Source organism: Gambusia affinis, linkage group LG09, assembly GCF_019740435.1.
Source record: "Gambusia affinis linkage group LG09, SWU_Gaff_1.0, whole genome shotgun sequence".
Lineage (NCBI taxonomy): Eukaryota > Metazoa > Chordata > Actinopteri > Cyprinodontiformes > Poeciliidae > Gambusia > Gambusia affinis.
In genome coordinates, this window is record NC_057876.1 from 16,985,723 (window position 1) to 17,004,335 (window position 18,613).

The 18,613-nt window shown below is 42.7% G+C and overlaps 2 protein-coding genes across 5 annotated transcripts; one reads left to right on the forward strand and one right to left on the reverse strand.

Annotated features, from left to right (window-relative positions):
• Positions 1-68: 68 nt before the first annotated feature.
• Positions 69-5,443, forward strand: ttc9c (tetratricopeptide repeat domain 9C). Of its 2 annotated transcripts, none has more exons than XM_044126962.1 (4): positions 69-158; positions 918-1,261; positions 1,357-1,539; positions 2,816-5,443. In XM_044126962.1, the coding sequence occupies exons 2-4, from the start codon at positions 931-933 to the stop codon at positions 2,971-2,973; spliced, it is 672 nt and encodes a 223-aa protein (XP_043982897.1). In that variant the 5' UTR covers positions 69-158; positions 918-930; the 3' UTR covers positions 2,974-5,443. The 2 variants fall into 2 exon arrangements, with proteins under 2 accessions (XP_043982897.1, XP_043982896.1); XM_044126961.1 differs by having other exon boundaries at positions 70-234.
• Positions 4,357-18,473, reverse strand: si:ch211-168f7.5 (nuclear pore complex protein DDB_G0274915). Of its 3 annotated transcripts, none has more exons than XM_044126958.1 (4): positions 17,806-18,473; positions 9,287-9,506; positions 8,684-8,923; positions 4,357-8,040 (listed from the first exon to the last, which is right to left on the reverse strand). In XM_044126958.1, the coding sequence occupies exons 1-4, from the start codon at positions 18,043-18,045 to the stop codon at positions 5,531-5,533; spliced, it is 3,210 nt and encodes a 1,069-aa protein (XP_043982893.1). In that variant the 5' UTR covers positions 18,046-18,473; the 3' UTR covers positions 4,357-5,530. The 3 variants fall into 3 exon arrangements, with proteins under 3 accessions (XP_043982893.1, XP_043982892.1, XP_043982895.1); XM_044126957.1 differs by having other exon boundaries at positions 8,675-8,923; XM_044126960.1 differs by lacking the exon at positions 17,806-18,473 and adding an exon at positions 16,907-16,970 and having other exon boundaries at positions 8,675-8,923.
• Between the last annotated feature and the right edge of the window lie 140 nt (positions 18,474-18,613).

The following is an 18,613-nucleotide window of genomic DNA, read 5'->3' on the forward strand; positions in this document are numbered from 1 at the left end:
CGATTTATTAAACTATCATTTCACCAAATTAGAAAATAAACCACTAAAACTCAAAAGACAAAAAATGTGGACAACGAACACGAGAGGGCAGCATCACGATTACCTGTAGTGACACAGTCCAGAAGAAAAAGAAGAAAAAGAGCCGGAAGCAAAAATAGGTAGACTGGGGAGCTAAAATATGTTTGCCATTTTATAGAAATAAGTTTTTCTTTGCAATTGAATTATCACCATAAGGTAAGATGATTTAATTGATGTTATTCGCCAATCTATTGAAATACGAATACTCTTGGAGATAGGGTTTGAGGAGCCGAAGCTAGCATGTGAACACTAACTCAATTAGCTGTAATGGCAAACCGTTAAAATCCGTTAAGGTTTTCTTTTACTGGTTACGGGGAAAATAACCCGGATTGAAATGATTAAAGGAACCTAAACAGAGGATTTATTCACACACACACACACATATGCATTCTGCTTGAGTTACATTTCGACTGTTTCCTTTTTACGTTATCATGATTCAATAACAATGTTATGCTACTGGAATTAACTGGTGCAGTGCACTTCCCAGATTGGTAGTGGGTATATTTTAATTGCGGTTAAGGTGTCATGAATTAATGGACTGCTAGATTTTTACCCCCAAAAAACGGGAAGGAATGTTTAAAGGGGACTTATTTTCATTTTGGTTTACAATATTGTTTTGCTTTGATACATTTTGTATGTGTTGTCTGTATCTTGATTGGGCAGAACAATAAGAATATATTATAGAGGAGTGATGAGATTTATTTTTTTTCCTTTTAACTAAGCGCTATGATCACAGTAATATTAGTGACAAAAATAAACAAAATAAAACTTTAGTTTAATGATTGTCTATTTCTCTTAAAGGAAAGTGATTAAACACATTTCTCTTCCTCCTCTCACAGCTAACCAGCAGAGATGGAGGCTTTTGGAGCGGACGATAATCCTGATGTGCCGGGGGCAGTGGCAGTAGAAGCGGGTCCTGCTGGACACGAGACTTCTGCCAAGCCCGTTTCAGTTTTGCTGGAAGAAGCTGTCCAGTTCAAAACTAAAGGAAATACTTTCTACAAGCAGAAAAACATTCGCTCTGCCATTGGTCATTACCACCGCGCCCTGCTGGTGCTCCGAGGCCTCGACTCCACTGTGATGGCACCAGTGAAAGGGTTTGGACCTGAGAAACCTCCTCTCACACTGGAACAGGAGGCTTTGCTTAGAAACACACAAGTGGACTGCTACAACAACCTAGCTGGTATATAAACATCAGGACTAAGTAAAGCCAGTAGCTTCTACAGGTTCAGTGTTTCAGCCAGAGAGATATATTTGAAGCCGTTTTGTGTCTTTTAGCCTGTTTGCTGCAGAAACAGAAGGTGGATTCCACTCGGGTCTTGGAGTACAGCCTGCGGGTGCTGCAGTGGCAGCCAGGCAACGTCAAGGCGCTGTACCGGGCAGGGGTGGCCACTCTGGAGATGGGAGACGCACAGACAGCCAAACAATACCTCACCCAGGTCTGCAAAGAGCTACCAAATGGTAGGGATGGAGCCAGGATGGGACATGCAACCACAGCAGCTTTAGAACTCTGATGAAAGATCACTTACCGATAAAAATCAGCACTTTAGAATGGGTTAGGATGACACAAGCGACACTAAATGGAGTTTTCTTTGTTAACATGGCTGCATTAAAACTAATATAGCATGCAGAGGTAACACTTACTTATATACAAAAAAAGCTCCGGCTTAAATAAAGAAAATCTAAGATCCATTCACTAAAATAGAAAGCTAATTTCATAGAGAGACTATGTAGATGTGAAGAGAATAAAAACACAAACACTTCAATGAGGACAAGAGGGAATGACCACAAAAAATAATTAACTTGATTCTTTGGCTTTTAACTCTTTGTAGTGGAAGTTTAGTAATGACATCACCTCATTAACCAATGTCAAACAAAGGTAACGGTTTAAAATGCTTGCCATATCTTATAGGTACCATCTTAAACCTTACAAGTGAGCAGTTCTATCAACTTAATTTGAGTTTTTAATCCATAAAGGGCAAATTTTTTTACTCAAGTCAAACTGTGGAGGAATAAAAAGTTGATCATGTTCAAGCTTGTTAGTTTTTTTTGTCTTATTTTTTTCTGGTTAAAGTAAACTGAAAGCTAACCTTAACCAAGAAAGGGAAATTTTTAGTTACAGTTCAAAGCTAGTAAGCCGTTATATCCAAGGCTCTTCAAAAATATTCACAACCCTCAAACTCTTTCACAAGTTAATTGGGGATGCATAGTGGCATTAACATTGGAATCAGCCAATATCTGTTTGATAAGTAAAACTTGGCTGCTATGAGCAACCAATGTTTATTTCCGTCTTGTTGCTGTTTGTGTCTCTGGAGGGAGAGCAGAGCATGTGGACCATGTGGGGTTAGTCTGGTCATGTGATAGTGATGCAGCAAAGGATTGTGGGTTACTTAACAAAAGAAGAGAAATATTGTCGGTGTATGTTTTTCCTTCACCTTCATATTTAGTTTGTGTTGGTTTTTAACATTAAATTCCTATAAAATATTCTTACATTGCTATCTTGTGCTACAGATAGCAATGTAAAGAAATTCAATCAAGTACTTTTCCTCGAGTCTGCAAATGAAAAAATACAAATAATTTACATACTACATTTAAATAAAAAATAATAGTAATAAAAAAATAAATAGTTTGAATTCAATCATTGTCTGACTGATTTTATTTTATTGGATGTTTGGTCTAATTTCATCTTGTGGGATAACACACGTCATGCTGAAACTGCTTTTATTTTCTCCCACAGATGCTAATGTGAGGAAGCACCTGCAGAGGGCAGAGGAGAAGCTAAACCGGGAGCTGCAGAAAGAGAGAGCCATGTATCAGGGCATGTTCTCCTCCAGCTCAAAGGACGGCACAGTGGAGAGAGTTAACCCGCCAAACAGAGCCGGTGATGGAGTTTAGAAGGACTCAGTGTGCCAAACGAAACCTCAACCTCAGCCAGGCTGGACCACCTGAGAGGAAAATACACTTGTTGAACTGTAATGCCGACAGGTTTTTGAGTTTGAAGGAGAAATAGGAATGTAGAGGTTTCTGCAGATTACAGACCGCTGGGAAGCAGTGAGCAGGACAGTAAACATGTCATGGCTGAAAATAGAAAGAAGAGGACAGAAGAGTTAGTTTCCTAGCAACATGAAAATGAAGAAAGTCAAGTAATCTGTGCTCATGAACGTCAAAGTGATTCTTTATGCACTACCAAAATGCCTCTGATTGTCTTTTCAGTAATAGTAATGTTGGTTTTTGAGTTTTCCTGAAATGTTTTATTTAAAAATCGAGTTTGTTTGTTTTTTTCAAATAAAATGCACATATTTTAGACACATATCATTTATCAGCTTATTTTATTTCTCATATGCCACAAATTATTCTTATACAATGCTTCATTGTTTTAATAATTCAATATTCATTTCAAAGTCCTGAGCAAAATATCAAGTTAAAGAGTATTTGCTTGGTTTTGGTCATCATCTGGCCAATATGATTGTACTTCAGAGGCTGTATTGCCAATTATTAAAGAGTATCACATCCTCACAACAGCTATTATCACTGAACGAGTCACAGAGCAGCATGCAGAGCGGGGAGTATGTGTGCGCACATTCATTCTCATGGTTACAGGGGAGTTGGAGCTTTATGCAACTAAGCTTTTTATATCCAGTAATGAGTTAATATTCAGAATGATGAAACTGAACCACAAAAGCTTCCCAGAGTTGATTCTTTTCGCCTGATTTTGTTGAAACATCAAAAACCTCCAGTAAAAACACAGATTTAAAATATTCTATATTTTCTCCATTTCACTGTTTTTTTTTGTTTTTTTTTTAAATAGTTATTCAGTCAGTATTCACAAACATATGAATTGGTTATTCAGATAACTCTGGGCAAAGATGCTTTAATATTTTTATTGCAGTAGCACAGTTCTATTCTAAAAGATAAGAAAAAAACCATTCTTCAATGTGATTTACTTTATTAAATAATTAGGTTAACTTGTGGTGCTTTTTGTAAATCATTTCTGAATTTAAACAATATTACTTTTAGAAATAAGTTTACAGTTTGAAACTTTGCTGGTACATTTGTTGGTTTCCCCAAAAATCAATTACATTTAAGCATATATCATTTTATACTAATTTTTATTTTTATGCTGATCAAGTGTTCTAAGAGCCTCTTAATGCAAATGCATCACCTATTTTTCTAAATTATAAACACAAAATGTTTTGCGAATCTTTTGTTTCTTTTACCAGCTCAACAAATTAGTCCTGCAATATTTTGGTGAAAATCACTAGAATGAAAACATAAAAATAGTTTCATGGGTTTGTTTTATTAAACAAAAGCCATTAAGTTTCCAAATATCTTTGGTAGTTCCACTGATTTTTACTTTCTGAACTGTTTTCAGCGTAAAGGAAAAGATTTGGGTAACTTTTCCTTATATATAATGTTATAACATATAACATTATGATTGTTATATAATCTTTGTGTTCTATACAGATTATATAATATATTTTCATGTTTCCCATTAAAATACATTAATTTGTCGAAAAATTTTTCCAATTTAAAATGAAAAGTTGATCTGCATCAACCGCCTAAAATAGCCGGACAAATATGCATCTTCCTTCTCCAATATTCAATTTAAATGTTTGGTGTGAAATTGTGCTGCTGCAATAAAGGTTTTACTCACCGTTACCAGGAGTCCCAACAAATAAGTTTACTGATCCAAAACACAAGCTGCGTTTCTGTTTACCATATAATTATGCAACTTGACTTTCTGAAAATAAATTTGCTTAATGGAAACACATCAATTTTGAACAAACTCATTTGTTGATAAGTTTTGCCGCTACAATAGTTTTTTTTTTTTTTTTTTTTGGTCGTATCTAAATTGGTTTATCTCACAAAACTGAAATAGAGATACTTTATTCGCATCACACCAGTCACATGATCAAAAACCGGATGTTGCCACCAGCACAAACCACGAAGAAGAAGAGGAAGAGGAAGAGGAAGTGGTTGGATGATCAAGGTGCGGGAAGTTTTTTAATGACTTATGTGAACAAACTTATCCATGTGTGATTTTAATTGCCTTTCTTATTTAACAGAATAAATAAGAAAGAGATTGTGTTTTTTGAATATTCGAAGAATATCAAAGGTTCTGCGAACATTTGTAATGGAAACGCAGTTACTCTGAGCTTCACAGTAATCCATTAGCATTTTGTGGCTTTTTCCTTTAGTTTGTGAGGATAACAAAAGTGGCAATATTGGTTCAAATTTACCAGATTATTAGTAGAAGGAATGAAGATATTGTAATGGCAAGTTGGAAAGACTTTATGTGCCAGAGAGGACCTTTCATGTAGATCCTAAAGGCAGCATCAGAGATCTGAATAATCAGCAAACAAAACTAGATGGCACTTCCTTTTCATCAGACATAATGCTAAGCACAAACGGTGTTTTGAATGTAACATGAGGTTCGCTGGCTATACAAGTGTCACTTCTTGGACGGCTTTCGTTTGAGACTAAGAGACCTCATGGAGCCGAACACCTTCCTCCCCAAATCCCTCAGCGACCGAGAGCGCTGGAGCGGCTGCCGTGGAGGAGGGGAAGGCGAAAACGACGGCGAGGACAGAGACGAGAGCGACTGGCAGCTGCCCTCCAGGCTCTGGGAGCGAGACAGGTTGAAGAGGCTGGCGGTGGAGGACAGTCGCTTGTCCTCTTCCTTGGCTCTCAGCAGTCTGACGCCTTCGTCTCTGCTTGTGCCACCCTGCGCTACATCGAAGGAGGAGACCCAGTGGCCCCTCTTCGCCAGCTCCTCCCTGTGGCTCCGAGGCACCAGCAGACCCTGGGACTCACTCCTGAACAGAGCCCTCCTGGAGAGCCGGAGGCTGGAGCTGCGTCTATCCCCGTCCTCCTTCCCTCTCGACCTGGAGAAGACGGGGGAGTGATCAACCTTTGGCTTCCTGTCGGAGGATCCCTTGGCTCGTCGGTTCTCCCTCCTCCAGCTTCCCATGTTCCCCCTGCTCCAGCCATATCCGTACTCGGCTCTGTCCATCTCCTCCTTCTCTGTCTCAGAATCTTTCCTCCACAATCGTCCCTCAAAGCCCCTCCATAGTTTGCTGGAGGACTTCCTGGGTGTGTGGGCTGCCTCCTCAGCCCAAACGGAGCTGTAGTCCTCTCTTCTGGCATAGCTGCTCACAGTAGCGGCCCTAACCAGCTTATGGGACGCGTGTTTCCCCCGGTAGAGCCCATCTCGCTCCACCTTCTTCCACTTGCTCCCACCCTCACCTCCTCCCCCACTATGTCGGAGCGAGCCACCTCTTGGTTGGAGTCCTCCATGCTCCCAAGAAGAGGTTCGGTTGTTGTGTGGCAGGGAGCACTGGAAAGGGGAATCTCGTCGGAAAACCGAGAGCGGGGTGGCCCCCATAGGTGATGGCTTGAGGGGGCGAGGAGGAGAGCGAGCCCTTGGGGTGGGGTGTGAAGCTGGGGAGGAGGCTGTAGAGGAGGGAAGATCAGACGGAGAAGGGATGTGCTGGTAGTGGCATTGTGAGGAGTACTGAGGCGGGGGAGGGATGTGTATGGATTGGTATGGGTGAATGGGACTGTTGGAGTGTGAGAGAGGAGGGGTGAGGCTGGACTGAGACTGGGGGGAGTGGGTGACACTGAGGGAGAGCTGGATCGGCCGCTGTGGGGTGGATTCCATCAGCCTGCCGTAGTCGAGCGATGGATCCCTCTGCGGAGTCAGGTGAGTTTTACTGTGGCTCCTCACCGCACCCGCAGGATCCGTTTGGAAGCAGTCGATATCCAGCTCCACACCTTGCTCCATCAGTCCCACCACCACGGCCCGAGACAGACCTGAGAGGCGCGAGATCTCCCCCACCATGGGGGAGTCTTCACTCAGCTTGGGACTGGAGCAGGTTTCTTGGATCAAGCTGCTGCGCTGAGATCCCGGAGCCGATCCCGTGTTTGACACAAAAACTGGCTGTCCCACCTCAGGCGGACCACCGGTGCTCCAATCCAACGAGCGACAGAAGGAAGACGACCCAAACCCAGGAGTGGCTCCAGAGCTCGGCGGGACCTCCAGGGAACTGCGGTGGCTCAAACTGCTTGGACAAGTTGAGATCCGAGAACGAGACCTGACTCCTGCGGTGGGAGTGGCAGATGACAGAGACTTGCAAGACGCAGCCGAAGTCATGTTCACATCACTCTTTATGGCTCCACTGCTGCTGTTTTTGGCTGTGTCGGCGGTTCCGCGGATAGAGTTCATCCCTGGAGCCAAGTTCAAGTTGAGGTTGAGATGCAGATTGATGCTTAAATCTTCTCCGGTCGTTGAAGGGAGATTACCAAGGTTGATTGAATTCCTGGTGGCCTTTTTCCCCATAGCGCTGAGGCTGACTCTGGCCGAGTTTCCCAGCAGGGACTTGCAAGGAGTGGCGCTTCCACCCAGCTGGGTGGAGGGTGTATTATGGCTCTCAAAGGCAGATAGAGACTGGGTGGAGCCGTGACTGTTTCCAGGAGTACAAGGACCTCTCTGCGGGATTGGAGCAGGAGCAGCAGGTGACGTGAGATCGGAGGTGGATGTGTTCACCTGCTGGTGGTACTGGCAAGCCAGGCGAGCGATGTACTGCTCCAGGTGGGTGACAGAGGCAGGAGTGGAAGGCTGCTGAGGCAGGAGAGGGGCAGCGTCAGGCTTTGCTTCTGCCGCCTCATCGTCTTGGACTCCTTCAGACGTTGTGGAGGATGATTGTTCTTGGTTCAGGGAGGTAAAGAGGGGGCTCTGGAGGGCAACGGCGTGCAGCGGGCTTGGATAAGAGTAGACCTCTTTGGTTCGACGAGACACCAGGTCTGTGCAGTAGAAGGGGTCCAACTGGGGCTTCAGCTGCACAGAGGAGGGGGATGAAGAGGGATTTAGAAGAGGGATGATGAAGGAAACCAGGGAGTCACCGACGACCGTGCAAAGATCAGACAGAAAGCTGAAACCAGAGGCATCAATCTCCTGAACAGCTGTAAAGACAAGAAGAAAAACATAAATAAATACAGTTTTATAGTTTTCAGATTTTATGTGATAGAATAACAAAGTTGAGAATTAATGTAGTGACAGAAAAATTCAGCCCACTTTCCTCTGATACCTCTAATAAACTTCAGTGCAACCTCAGGAGCCTCTTAGACAAGTCTATATTTTCTGTGAAGGTTTGCTAGAGAACAGGCGGGAGAGTCTTTGAACATGACAATTATGGCTGAAAGGATTAATCGTGATGAATCTAATTTAGATCTAATCAGATGTTTTAGTCTGTATTATGGAGAATACAGACTAAAACATCTGATTTCCTGAAAGAGCAACACACTCAGTAACTGAGCCAAAACAATTTAGCTGCAGGCGTATCGTTTGCTATAAATGATCAAGCACACCCTAAAAATGCTTTTATTATTTAAAAAGTAACTAAGTTATTAATCTGAATGAAAAGTCTTAAGTGGTTAAATAAAAAAATGCAGAATGTGTCAATTTTTTTGTCCAGTTAATTAATTAATAGTGAAAATAATCAGTAGAATAATTGATTACTACACTACTCTGTGTTTGCCTATCACATAAAGAGGTCAAGGACCACGGAAACTTTCGCAAGACCCTGTAAAAGTTCACCTGGATCACCTGGAGCAGGTGCAGTCGGATCCTCTGCTGTTTCCGTTTCCTCCGAGTTGCCGTCTGTCGCAGGCTGCTGAAGCTGCACTACACCTTCTGACCACAGGGTGTCAGTGTTGTCAGCAGAAGCAGGAACTTGTTCCCACGACTTTGGGGGTCTAGCAGGGGTCACCGGTCCAACATGGGCAGCTTCACTGGACACGGAGTAGCTGGAGTCTGACAGAGAGCTCCCACTTGCAGAGTAGAAACCTTAACAATAGAAAAAGGCAGTTTTTACCTGTGTAAGTTTAATTTTTGAATAAAGAGGCATCATCTGTAGATACTGAGATATTATTATAATTCCAAGACAAGGGTGTGCACTGACTGCTTAACTAAGAAGTGTAAGAGAGTGCTATTTTTTATGACTTTTTAAACAGTGTGACAAAGACAGATAGAAAAAAACTGAACAAGTTAGGGCCAAGTCACTCAGAGTTCAAGTAAATAAACCTAAAAAAAAGATTGTGGTTAATGTTTAATGGGAAATCTCTCACCTATATCAGAAGGTGACAAACCCTCGGTCATTATCTCCCACTTCTGCGGCCGACAAGGTGTGTGTTTTGGGTGTGTATTTACCTGAACTGGGTCTGGAGTCGCTGTCCAGGTGAACCACGCCGCTGGAGTCCGGAGTCGGAGGGGAGAGGAGGTCTGAGGAGACGTCCCAGGAGAGAGTGGACCACCGGGAGTTACTCCCCCTGCCAGATGAGGACTGGACGGTCACATCCCCCGAGTTACTGAGACACTCCTCTGGGCTGCTCTGACAACCTGACCCCATTGTGTTTGAGGGGGAGGCAGCCTGAAAAAAAGCAATAAAAAAACAAAAAAACAAAATGAGATTACTTGCTTCGAAGGAGCCAGACTGTCTTGTAATCTTTTAAAGTGGTCCTAATCAATAGTTGTTCAGGCGTTTTGAAACTTTTTTTTCCTGCTTTTGCCCTCACTTTCTGATTTGAACTTTGACAACATATTGTGCAACATGTGCTCAGAAAGCTGAAGAAAGAAATGAGTCATGAGGAAGCTTTTAGTACAAACTTACACCCAACAAAAAGCAAGTTAACTTTAAATAAAATTCAGTTTTCAATTCCTTTTGACCCATTTAGGCACCAGAAAAAGCTTTAAAATGTTTTAAAATGTTAAAGGGCCACCCTGTAAGTCAGAGCGGAGACTTGGTGCTAAAGAAGAAAGACTCTCAATTAAATTAGTGTTCACATGTAGCTGGCTGTACTCTTTGTAGTGCTCCTCATCAGCGTTCAAGATAATTGGATGTGTCATCTTCCCATGAAAACTGGTTCAAACATGCCCCTACATTTAGATGTCAGGCAGCTTTTTAAACACACGTTAAGAGTCTCGCCTCTAGAGAAATATGAAATCAGCTTTTCACACAGCATAACAAATTGAGATCAGGATTAAATAACATAGTGTCTTGCAAATGTATGAATCCCTGAAACAGTTTTAGAAAGAGCAAACACGTTGAAGGAAGAACTCTGGTCAGCAAAACTGTTTTATTTTGACTAGCAAACATTAAGTATGATGGAAATGTAACACACCATCCTCACTTTAAAACCCAGTGGTGACAGCATCATGCTGAGGGGACGCAGCCAGGAGTTGATGTTGAGACTGCTGGAGCTAAACACAGAGCAACACTGGAGGAAAATCTGCTACATGCGGTGAAATGATCACGTCTGGCCTGAGGTTCAGCTTCCAGAAGAGCAACAACCCCAAGCATGCAACCAGACACATTATGAATGCATCAAAGCATGTGCTAGAATGGCCTAGTCAAAGTCCAGACCTGAATCCAACAGAGAATCTGTAAGAAAACTTTTAAATTTGTTGTTTACAGTCATACTGACTGAGCTTGAGCAGCTTTACTAAGAAGAATTAGCAAAAACCTTCATGTAAATCTGTGAAAAACTGGTAAAGGCATCTTTTAAAAGTCCAGATTTTTTATTCAGTCGTCACATAATTTGTTATCCATTAGGGCTGAAACGATTCCTGGAGGAAAATTTACCTGCTTCGTTAATTTATGTTTTATTTTTTAGCTCACCCTATTACGACCGGGATATTACTTGGACTGATATTGATATCCAATAGTAACACCGGTGTTGTGCCAGATTTACCAATATTTTATTTATTCTTTATCAATTTTTTAATTACCCATAATGAAGAACAACACGAGGCTGTAATTCCAGCTAAAGATATTTCCAAAATATTTTGGATATATTTTTAATATATTTAAATATAAATATAAATGATCTGAAATTTTTTAGGATCTGAAAAAAAAAGAAAGTGGAAGCTTTGTACAGTTTTTCCTTTACTTCATGCAACTACTTTATATTTGTTGTGGGTCAACTATGTGAAATTACAGTAAAATACACTGAAAAGAAAATTATTTACTACTGACAAAAAAACCCCAGTTTGAATTAAGTAGGAATATTTGTAAACAACCGGAGCCCTATCAAGAGTAGAAAATATAACAATCACCCTGAGAAACTTCAATAAACAGGGGAAATGATGACAAAACTGAAACTGACTAGTTTCTGCTTTACCTTTTGAGACTGTACCAGAAAACAAACGAAACCCTCCTCAGCTATTTAATGAGTTCACTCTGCATGTACAGTTCAGAGACGCACAGATCTGCGAGAAGAGACATGTAGGACCACGTCTCCAATGAGGTCACTCCACTCGCAGCAGAACAAGCAGGGATAACAGCTGTCAGGTTAGCAAAGTGCCTCCATTTACCAGATTAGTAATAGCTCACTAGAGTAAACCCCCTCACCCTCCAAATCCCCGACCGGGCCCTCCAGGAGACCAGGCAGGAGCGGCGGGATGAGTCCGATCGAGCCCAAACAAGAGCAACACTGTGAGTGGTTACTGAGGAAACAATACAGGTAGTGACTCACTGCTGGGGTGACGGGAGATGAGGGGTGAGTGTGCGTGTGTGTGTGTGTGTGTGTGCGTGTGTGTGTGTGGGGCGGGGGTTCAGCAGATAATGGGAGAGGACAGATGATGTAACAAAGAGCAGTCAGAGCGGCAGAAGGGAAGGAGGAGGGGACGGACAGGAAAAAGTGGGTGAAAGAATGTCAGACTCTGATCCAGCTCAGGTTTACCCCCCCCCTCTCCTCTTATCACTTTGATAACAGCTCTTTATGTTTCTCGTGGGTGACCAAAACGAGTGCGAGGGACATGAGAAAAAAAAAAAAAGAAGAGGAATAGCAGAGTGAGTCACTGAGTGAGTGAAGGCAGAGGAGGGAGGGAAGGAAGGAGCGGTTGCCGGGCGAGGAGAGAAGGGCATCTTGAAGGACCCCCACCTCCCCCCACGCTCCCTTCGACAAATAATCCCCACCGCTGCCGCCACCATCTCACCCACTTCTCTAATATCCTCAGAGCCCACTGCCCCCGACTCACCATAGCTACAGCTCTCTAACTCTTGCTCGCTTCGCCTCCCACACAGACTCAGAGCCGCACAACATGCAGGCCCGAAATATTTCCCTCATCCCCAGGCTGGATCCACGCGCTCCCTTCCTATCTGAGCCAGGAACGCACATCTGAGCCTGCATGCTGGGTTGCTTTAACCCAAGTTTGAGCGAAGTAACCCATTAGCATCTGCACGAAACCATCCTGACATCACAATGCATTACACTTTATGGGGTATTATCTTACACAGTGATCAGATTATAAGACAGCAGAGGGATAGGAGGTCAGCTCTGAGCTCTGTAATATGATATTGCTTCATGTGAGAGAGGAGCTCAGCTCCCCTTTGGAGCAATTTGCAGAAAATGCGCGGGTCGATTGGACAATAACGCAGCTGCACATGCAATTTACCTCCTCCTAACAGGTGCATGACGTCACCATCGGCACAGCCTGAAGAAGAGTGATCACAACGATGATGATGATGATGATGATGATGAGGATGCTGTCGCAGGGCGGAGCGAGCCTTTTTTTTTTTTGTTTTGTAACTTCCATGCAGCATGTTATTTATTGTTTCCTGCATTATTAACGTCAGATTGGAATATAAAGGCGGCCCACGCTGCGTTTCTGCGTTCAGGCTGCAGACGGAGAACCTGCGAGGGTCGACGTTTCAGAGCTGCTCTGTCAGCTAAAGAGACACCCCCCAAACCACCAGAGGCAAAAAATAAGAGAGACAAAAGACGACTCACTCCACAAGTCAGAGTAATGTCCCTCCCATGTAAGGGGACGCTTTCCAATTTCTTGTTTTAGGATACAAAACCCTCAATAGAAGCACAAAAAGCATAATTGTGAGATGGGGCTTTATCCCTATAACTGGTTTGTTGTCTTGATTAAAATCATTTGCTCCAATTTCACACACATATTCAGTATATATAAAGAAGAAAATGCTGTCAACTCTTGAAAACCTGAGGAAAAGACCTGACTATAGTTACAAAAATGTCTTTATTATCACCATGTCTGTAAATATAATTATTCCACTCAAATCTAGGACAGAATTTAGACAAAAGTTTATAGACGTCTACAAGACACTTTAAAAACACATTGACGTAATTTGTGTGCATTTCTCCTAAGTGCAGAGCTAATAATTCACAATCATTTCTGCGTGCAAAGTTGAGAAATACGTTAAAGAAAACGAATAAATGCAAGCAAAAACAAGGCAGTGAGGTCGCATAGCGAAACGCTGAACGCATCAGTGTAATCATTATGAAGATTATATGCTGATTTATCCAGCATGGAGGATGATGTCGTGTTAAAACTGGCTTCAGTAGCTTTTACTCAGTCAGCCTGGTAGTGAGATTTGCTCAGGAATGAAACTGATTAATTTATAAGGCTTTTGCTAAACTATTGAAAGAATGGCTTGCTGATTTAAACTCCTGTCAACACTAAAGAAACTGTACCTGTTGTATTGCTTATTTTTATGGTATTGTCTCTATTTTCTAGGCAGTAATGTTTCATCGTCTTCTTCTGTTTAGTTCAGTCTCGTGTCTAACTGTGTGTTTGTCTCATATTCTTGTATTTGTTTGCTTTTTTTTACCATCATTGTCAAGGGGCTACAGGTGAAAAACTCATTATTGTGGGTAAAAAATAAAAAGAGCATTTCTAGACAGCAGTTGCAGCTTTACTTAAGAATAAAATATGTGGATGGCAACAAATGTTTTCAAATCTTAAAACCGTAGGAAATCATTCATTTTCTGTCTTAAAAAACTTAATGCTCACAAATAAAACCTACAGTTCCCACAAGATTTTTGTTGCCACAGTGGCATTAGCTTTGGATTTTAACTTCAAGGTCTCATTTCTTTTAGAAATACAGAAACAAAAACTGTTTCCAGAAGAGAAACTGCTTTAAAGGAAAAGGTTGTCCTTCTCACTTTCAGAAATCTAACCCAGTTCTCCTGCAGCAATGGGGGGGACGCATCAGTATTGACCTTTAACCTTTGGAATCTCAGAGCCACACATCCATTTGACATATTTCTTTCAGAAAAGAAAAACAAATTGTTTTGTGTAGAGATACTCTGCTGCACTGTCATCATCTATGTGTGTTTATTCTGTTTTACAGACAAATGCTTCCTGTAAGTTTACTTTCTATCAGTATAAGTTTTATATTTTTGTTTGTTTGTTTTTTTTAGGTTTTCTGCTTTTAAATTTAAGATTTGCCCTTTAAAGTGAGTGAATTTATTCTAGGTGGATGCATCCCCTTTTCATCCAATGCAAATTGAGAGAGACTCTGCAGCGTGTTCCCTTCATCTCTCTGTGTTATCTTCGGAGGGAACGCTTATTTTTGCACACAGAACAGCAACAATGAGGATTCCAACTCGGCCTTGACACCCATTTCAAAGAGGAGAAGAGCTGCTTCAAGCTGCTATCGAGTGAGAAGAAGTCAAAAGATAGGAAGCATGTTTCAGTCACAAAAGGCACATTTCCTTCCTTCAACCAGCGTTGTTTTGGAACAAAGTTATTTTTCTGGAAGATCTATCTCAGACCAAAAACCTGGAGTAAATAAGATTCTTTTGAAAACCAAACCCACAGATTACAACATGCACTAAATGAGAGAGACAAATCTGCCGCTGTTGCACTTTAAATCTCCTTTTTCTCTGTAATTTTTTTTCACCTAATTATGGTCCTCCCTTGCAACAATTACAACCATTTTTTTTCCCCGTTTATGCAAACGTCGATGTAAGGAAAGGGCCTGACGGGGGCAAAGGGCAGAGAGCCAGGCTGCTCTGCCTGGCCAGCAGCTCCCCTTCGGAGGTGAGAATGAGTGCTGCTGCCCGGCCTCCCTGCAGGATCCCTCCGCACCACAGGCAGGGAGGGAGGGGGGAACTACGGAGAAGATGTTGGCTGGTGGGTGGCGAGGAAGGCTGCACAGAAGGAGACAAGCTTCCATCCAGATGCCCACTCTCAGATCGCAATTTTCGTTCTCGCACTGTTCAGAAATGAAGCTTCGAGATGCGACTTTATCGTAATGTCGCGGCCACAAGCAGCACTCTGCAGAGGAGACCTCGTGTTTATATGTATCAGTATTCTGCAGGCTGCTGACTAATGTGACTCACGGTGTAATAACAGTGTGTTCAAAGTGACCGTGATGAAGTATCAGCTGCTCAGAGTAACGGCGAGATGGTATTTATTGTAGCCACCGGCGGCTGATTTCATATCTAAAAAGAGAAACCTGCAAACACAGCGCGGAGCTGTAATGTCATTGCTTTGTCAGATCCAGAGATAATCCGGAGATAATCCATGACGAACTGATCCACCACATCCACTGCGGTCTAATTGTATCCTCTCTGAGGTTCAGCCACAAAGACGACGGCCCTGACAGTGAATTTTGTCATGAACAGGAATATTCCTGCATGGAAATCTTTTCATAGAACGCGGCCACTTTACAGAACAGGAAGTTCCCAAAGTCAGAACAGAAAAAAACGTGAATTTGTTACTGATTAATCTGCCTAAACTGTAGCTAAAATGAATATATAAATAAAAATGTTTGGAATTTTGTCCTGGGAATTAATCGATCGCTGGAAACAATCCAGAGGTTTTTCCTCCAAAGCAGCGCAGCGATACGCTTTCCGTCCAACACGGCAAACACAGAACAAAAAAAAAACAAAACATAAATCGATGTATTCCTGTTTTTGTGAAGTCATACATGTCTTAAAGAAGGATATCACAAGACAAAAAGAGGCCATAGCATTTTAGAACCATACAGTAAAGCCAGTAGAAGTTAGTTTTAAACAGCTCTTACCGATTACAAAAAAAAAGAATTTATTTGCTAAAGCCAAGCATCAATAATTTCCCTTCAGCTACAAAATATAAGTAAAATATGCAATTGTGATATTACTGCTGAGGATATCTGTTGCAAATAATCCATGTATCTCACTTATCTCTGTCTTTTCTGTTATTATGAGGTTCTCATTTCTCTCCATGGCCTTTAGTGTTAATAAACCTGTGTCAAGTTTGGGCAAACAGGGCAGTGAAAGTTCATCCAACTGCAGAGCGCGAACAAACGGCACATGGAATACAAATAACTTACCAGATATCTACCAAAGCTTTGTGATCGCAAACTGATATTGTGATTGAACATATTGCAGTTTTGAAAACCTAATTACTTTTCATTTTAGAGTAAAAATGAGATGTTTGGGATGACATCAAGAAATCAACCAAAAGTCAATTTTTTTTGACATTTTACAGACTACCTCTCCATTGTTTTTAATCCGCCATCGTCTTTCCGTCATCAGCAAAGTGATGTCTGTAATAATTTTCTACGGGACGAGGATGATACATGGACAGATTCCTGTCCTGCATGTCGACCCACGTTGCCCTCATTCTCAACACAAAACAGCAGCATTTATTCCAGCCCGAGGTTTGGAGGAAAAGGGAAACAATGTAACTTTTTTTTGTAACAAGAAAATAGAGCGAAACTAAGAAGTTCAAGGAAAATGATACATTGTTTTCAACATTTTTACAAACAAAAACCTGAAAAGTGTGGCTTGTATTTGTCCTCTGCACTACAGGCAACTTCTGAATCCGTCTGTGTGTGATTTAATCTCAGGATGAATCCAGCTGTTCTGTAAAGGCTTTGGAGGTTTTTAGAGAACAAACAGCATTTCATGATGCCAAGGAACATAGAAAGTCATTTAGAAAGAAAACCAACACCTGAACACACAGTCCCTGTATGATCCAGGAAAAAAACCTGTTAGAAGTTTCAAAAGACCTGAGAGTAAAGCGAAGATTCACCTTCTGTCAGAATGAACACAGATGTCCTAGATGATTCCTCAAAAGCTGCTGTAACGCAACCTGTAGATGCATCCTTTCTCAAACAGTCCTGCATTAAATGAATGGCTTATTACCAGGTCTCTGCAGAGCTGAATGTTGTGCTGATGACGGGATTCAGCCATTTGGTTCAGGTGTGTTGGATCAGGGTGTTAAACCTTAAGCAGTGCCAACGGATGCTTTCCCTCCATTATGACAGAGATCAAGTCATTTTGCATTAGAAAAAAAAGCAGCATTTTTGAGTTTTTACATGTGCAAAGCTGGTAGAGACAAAACCCAAAAAGCTGGCAGTGTGTTGACTCAGAGGGGCTGAGTACACGAATACACAACACAAGATGTTTATGTAATCTGTGCCGTTTTTTCCATCACTTCGCAGTTACGCATCACTTTGTTTTTGGTCTATTAGATAAAATTCCAGTGAAATTGTGTATTGTCTGTTCTTTTTTGCAAAGAACTTGATGTTTAAAATCAGTTTAGCCATATGGCTCTAATGATCTGAAAAATGCTGAGTGATGGATAAATCCTTCTTCCAGCCTCTTTAGATTTGAGCAGAATGTTAAAGTGACCTTTAGAGTCGAGATGGACCAGCAGGGTCGACCATGAAGCTGGTTCTGGTTCCCTGACCTAAATGACATTTGCTCCATGTGACCGCCACTCAATCTAATAACCAGCCTCCATGCTCGGATGAGCTTTGGCTCGGTCTCAATCAAGCGGCTCCGTTGAGCTCCGGGCGCAGCCTAAAATCCGCCCACTGAGCCGCAGAGGGACCGGCTCCTTGGCAGATCACCGCCAACTCGCATTCATATTTAATAACCCCGTCATGTCGCTACCCGGGCTACGAGCTGACAGACGCACTGACTGACCTGTTGCCTGCGGGATGTTGCAGAGCCACGCTCGGTATCCGACGCGGCGCTCTCCGCCTCCTCCGCCTGCGGCTCCCCGGGCGCCCGCTCCCTCAGCGCGGCGTCCACCATCTCCAGGTGTTTGCGCCGGAGCACCTCCAGCTCCAGAACCCCCGCCAGCGTCGCTTTGAGGCGCTCTCCGATGCGGACCCGCTCGGTGCCCGACCAGAGCGAGTTTACGCAGCCGCGGCGGGCGGCCATCCTGGGAGACGGCGGCGGCAGAAATGAGGCTTCGGACCGGGATTTACGGTGTTGCTCCGGGTAGAGCCACGCAACTCCGGACGAACGCTACTAACATAGCTATAATTGACTGAAATGCAGCCCTGTCCATCTGTGCAGAGCCGCGAAGCTTCAAGCAGCTCTCACCTTTACAGCAGCCAAACTGGACCCAATCAGTCCAAACCCTCAGCAACTCATTCCTCACATCCGTCCCGGGCTTGACTTTCCTTTGACATCCTCCGGTGCTCCTATCAGCCCGCTGGACTCCGTGCGCTGCGTCCCCAATGAGACAATGCAACAGACGGAGAGGGGAGATACATGTGGGAGCTGGCGGCGGAGAGGAGGAGCCACTGGTCCGGACCTGCGCACGGATTGGACCGATGGGATTTTCGAATGGACGCACAGAAACCTCCCCGCGTGTCCGACTATAGTGTGCAGGAATTTGACCACAAGTATTTTATTATAAATAACTGAGTAAACTGTTTGGAGAATCTCTTTGTTCATTCATTTAATATTGTATATTAATGATTTGACTAAACCTCCCCTCAGC

What these genes read in the sequence shown, in the direction of transcription:
- si:ch211-168f7.5 (XM_044126957.1), bottom strand. Translation starts at nt 18,045, where the DNA reads ATGGCCGCCCGCCGCGGCTGCGTAAACTCGCTCTGGTCGGGCACCGAG. An exon ending in CAACATCCCGCAGGCAACAG is followed by an intron (nt 9,507 to 17,805) that starts GTCAGTCAGTGC and finishes GCTTTTTTTCAG; the next exon opens with GCTGCCTCCCCCTCAAACAC. An exon ending in CGACTCCAGACCCAGTTCAG is followed by an intron (nt 8,924 to 9,286) that starts GTAAATACACAC and finishes TCTATTGTTAAG; the next exon opens with GTTTCTACTCTGCAAGTGGG.
- ttc9c (XM_044126962.1), top strand. Translation starts at nt 931, where the DNA reads ATGGAGGCTTTTGGAGCGGACGATAATCCTGATGTGCCGGGGGCAGTG. An exon ending in CTGCTACAACAACCTAGCTG is followed by an intron (nt 1,262 to 1,356) that starts GTATATAAACAT and finishes TGTGTCTTTTAG; the next exon opens with CCTGTTTGCTGCAGAAACAG. An exon ending in CTGCAAAGAGCTACCAAATG is followed by an intron (nt 1,540 to 2,815) that starts GTAGGGATGGAG and finishes TTTCTCCCACAG; the next exon opens with ATGCTAATGTGAGGAAGCAC.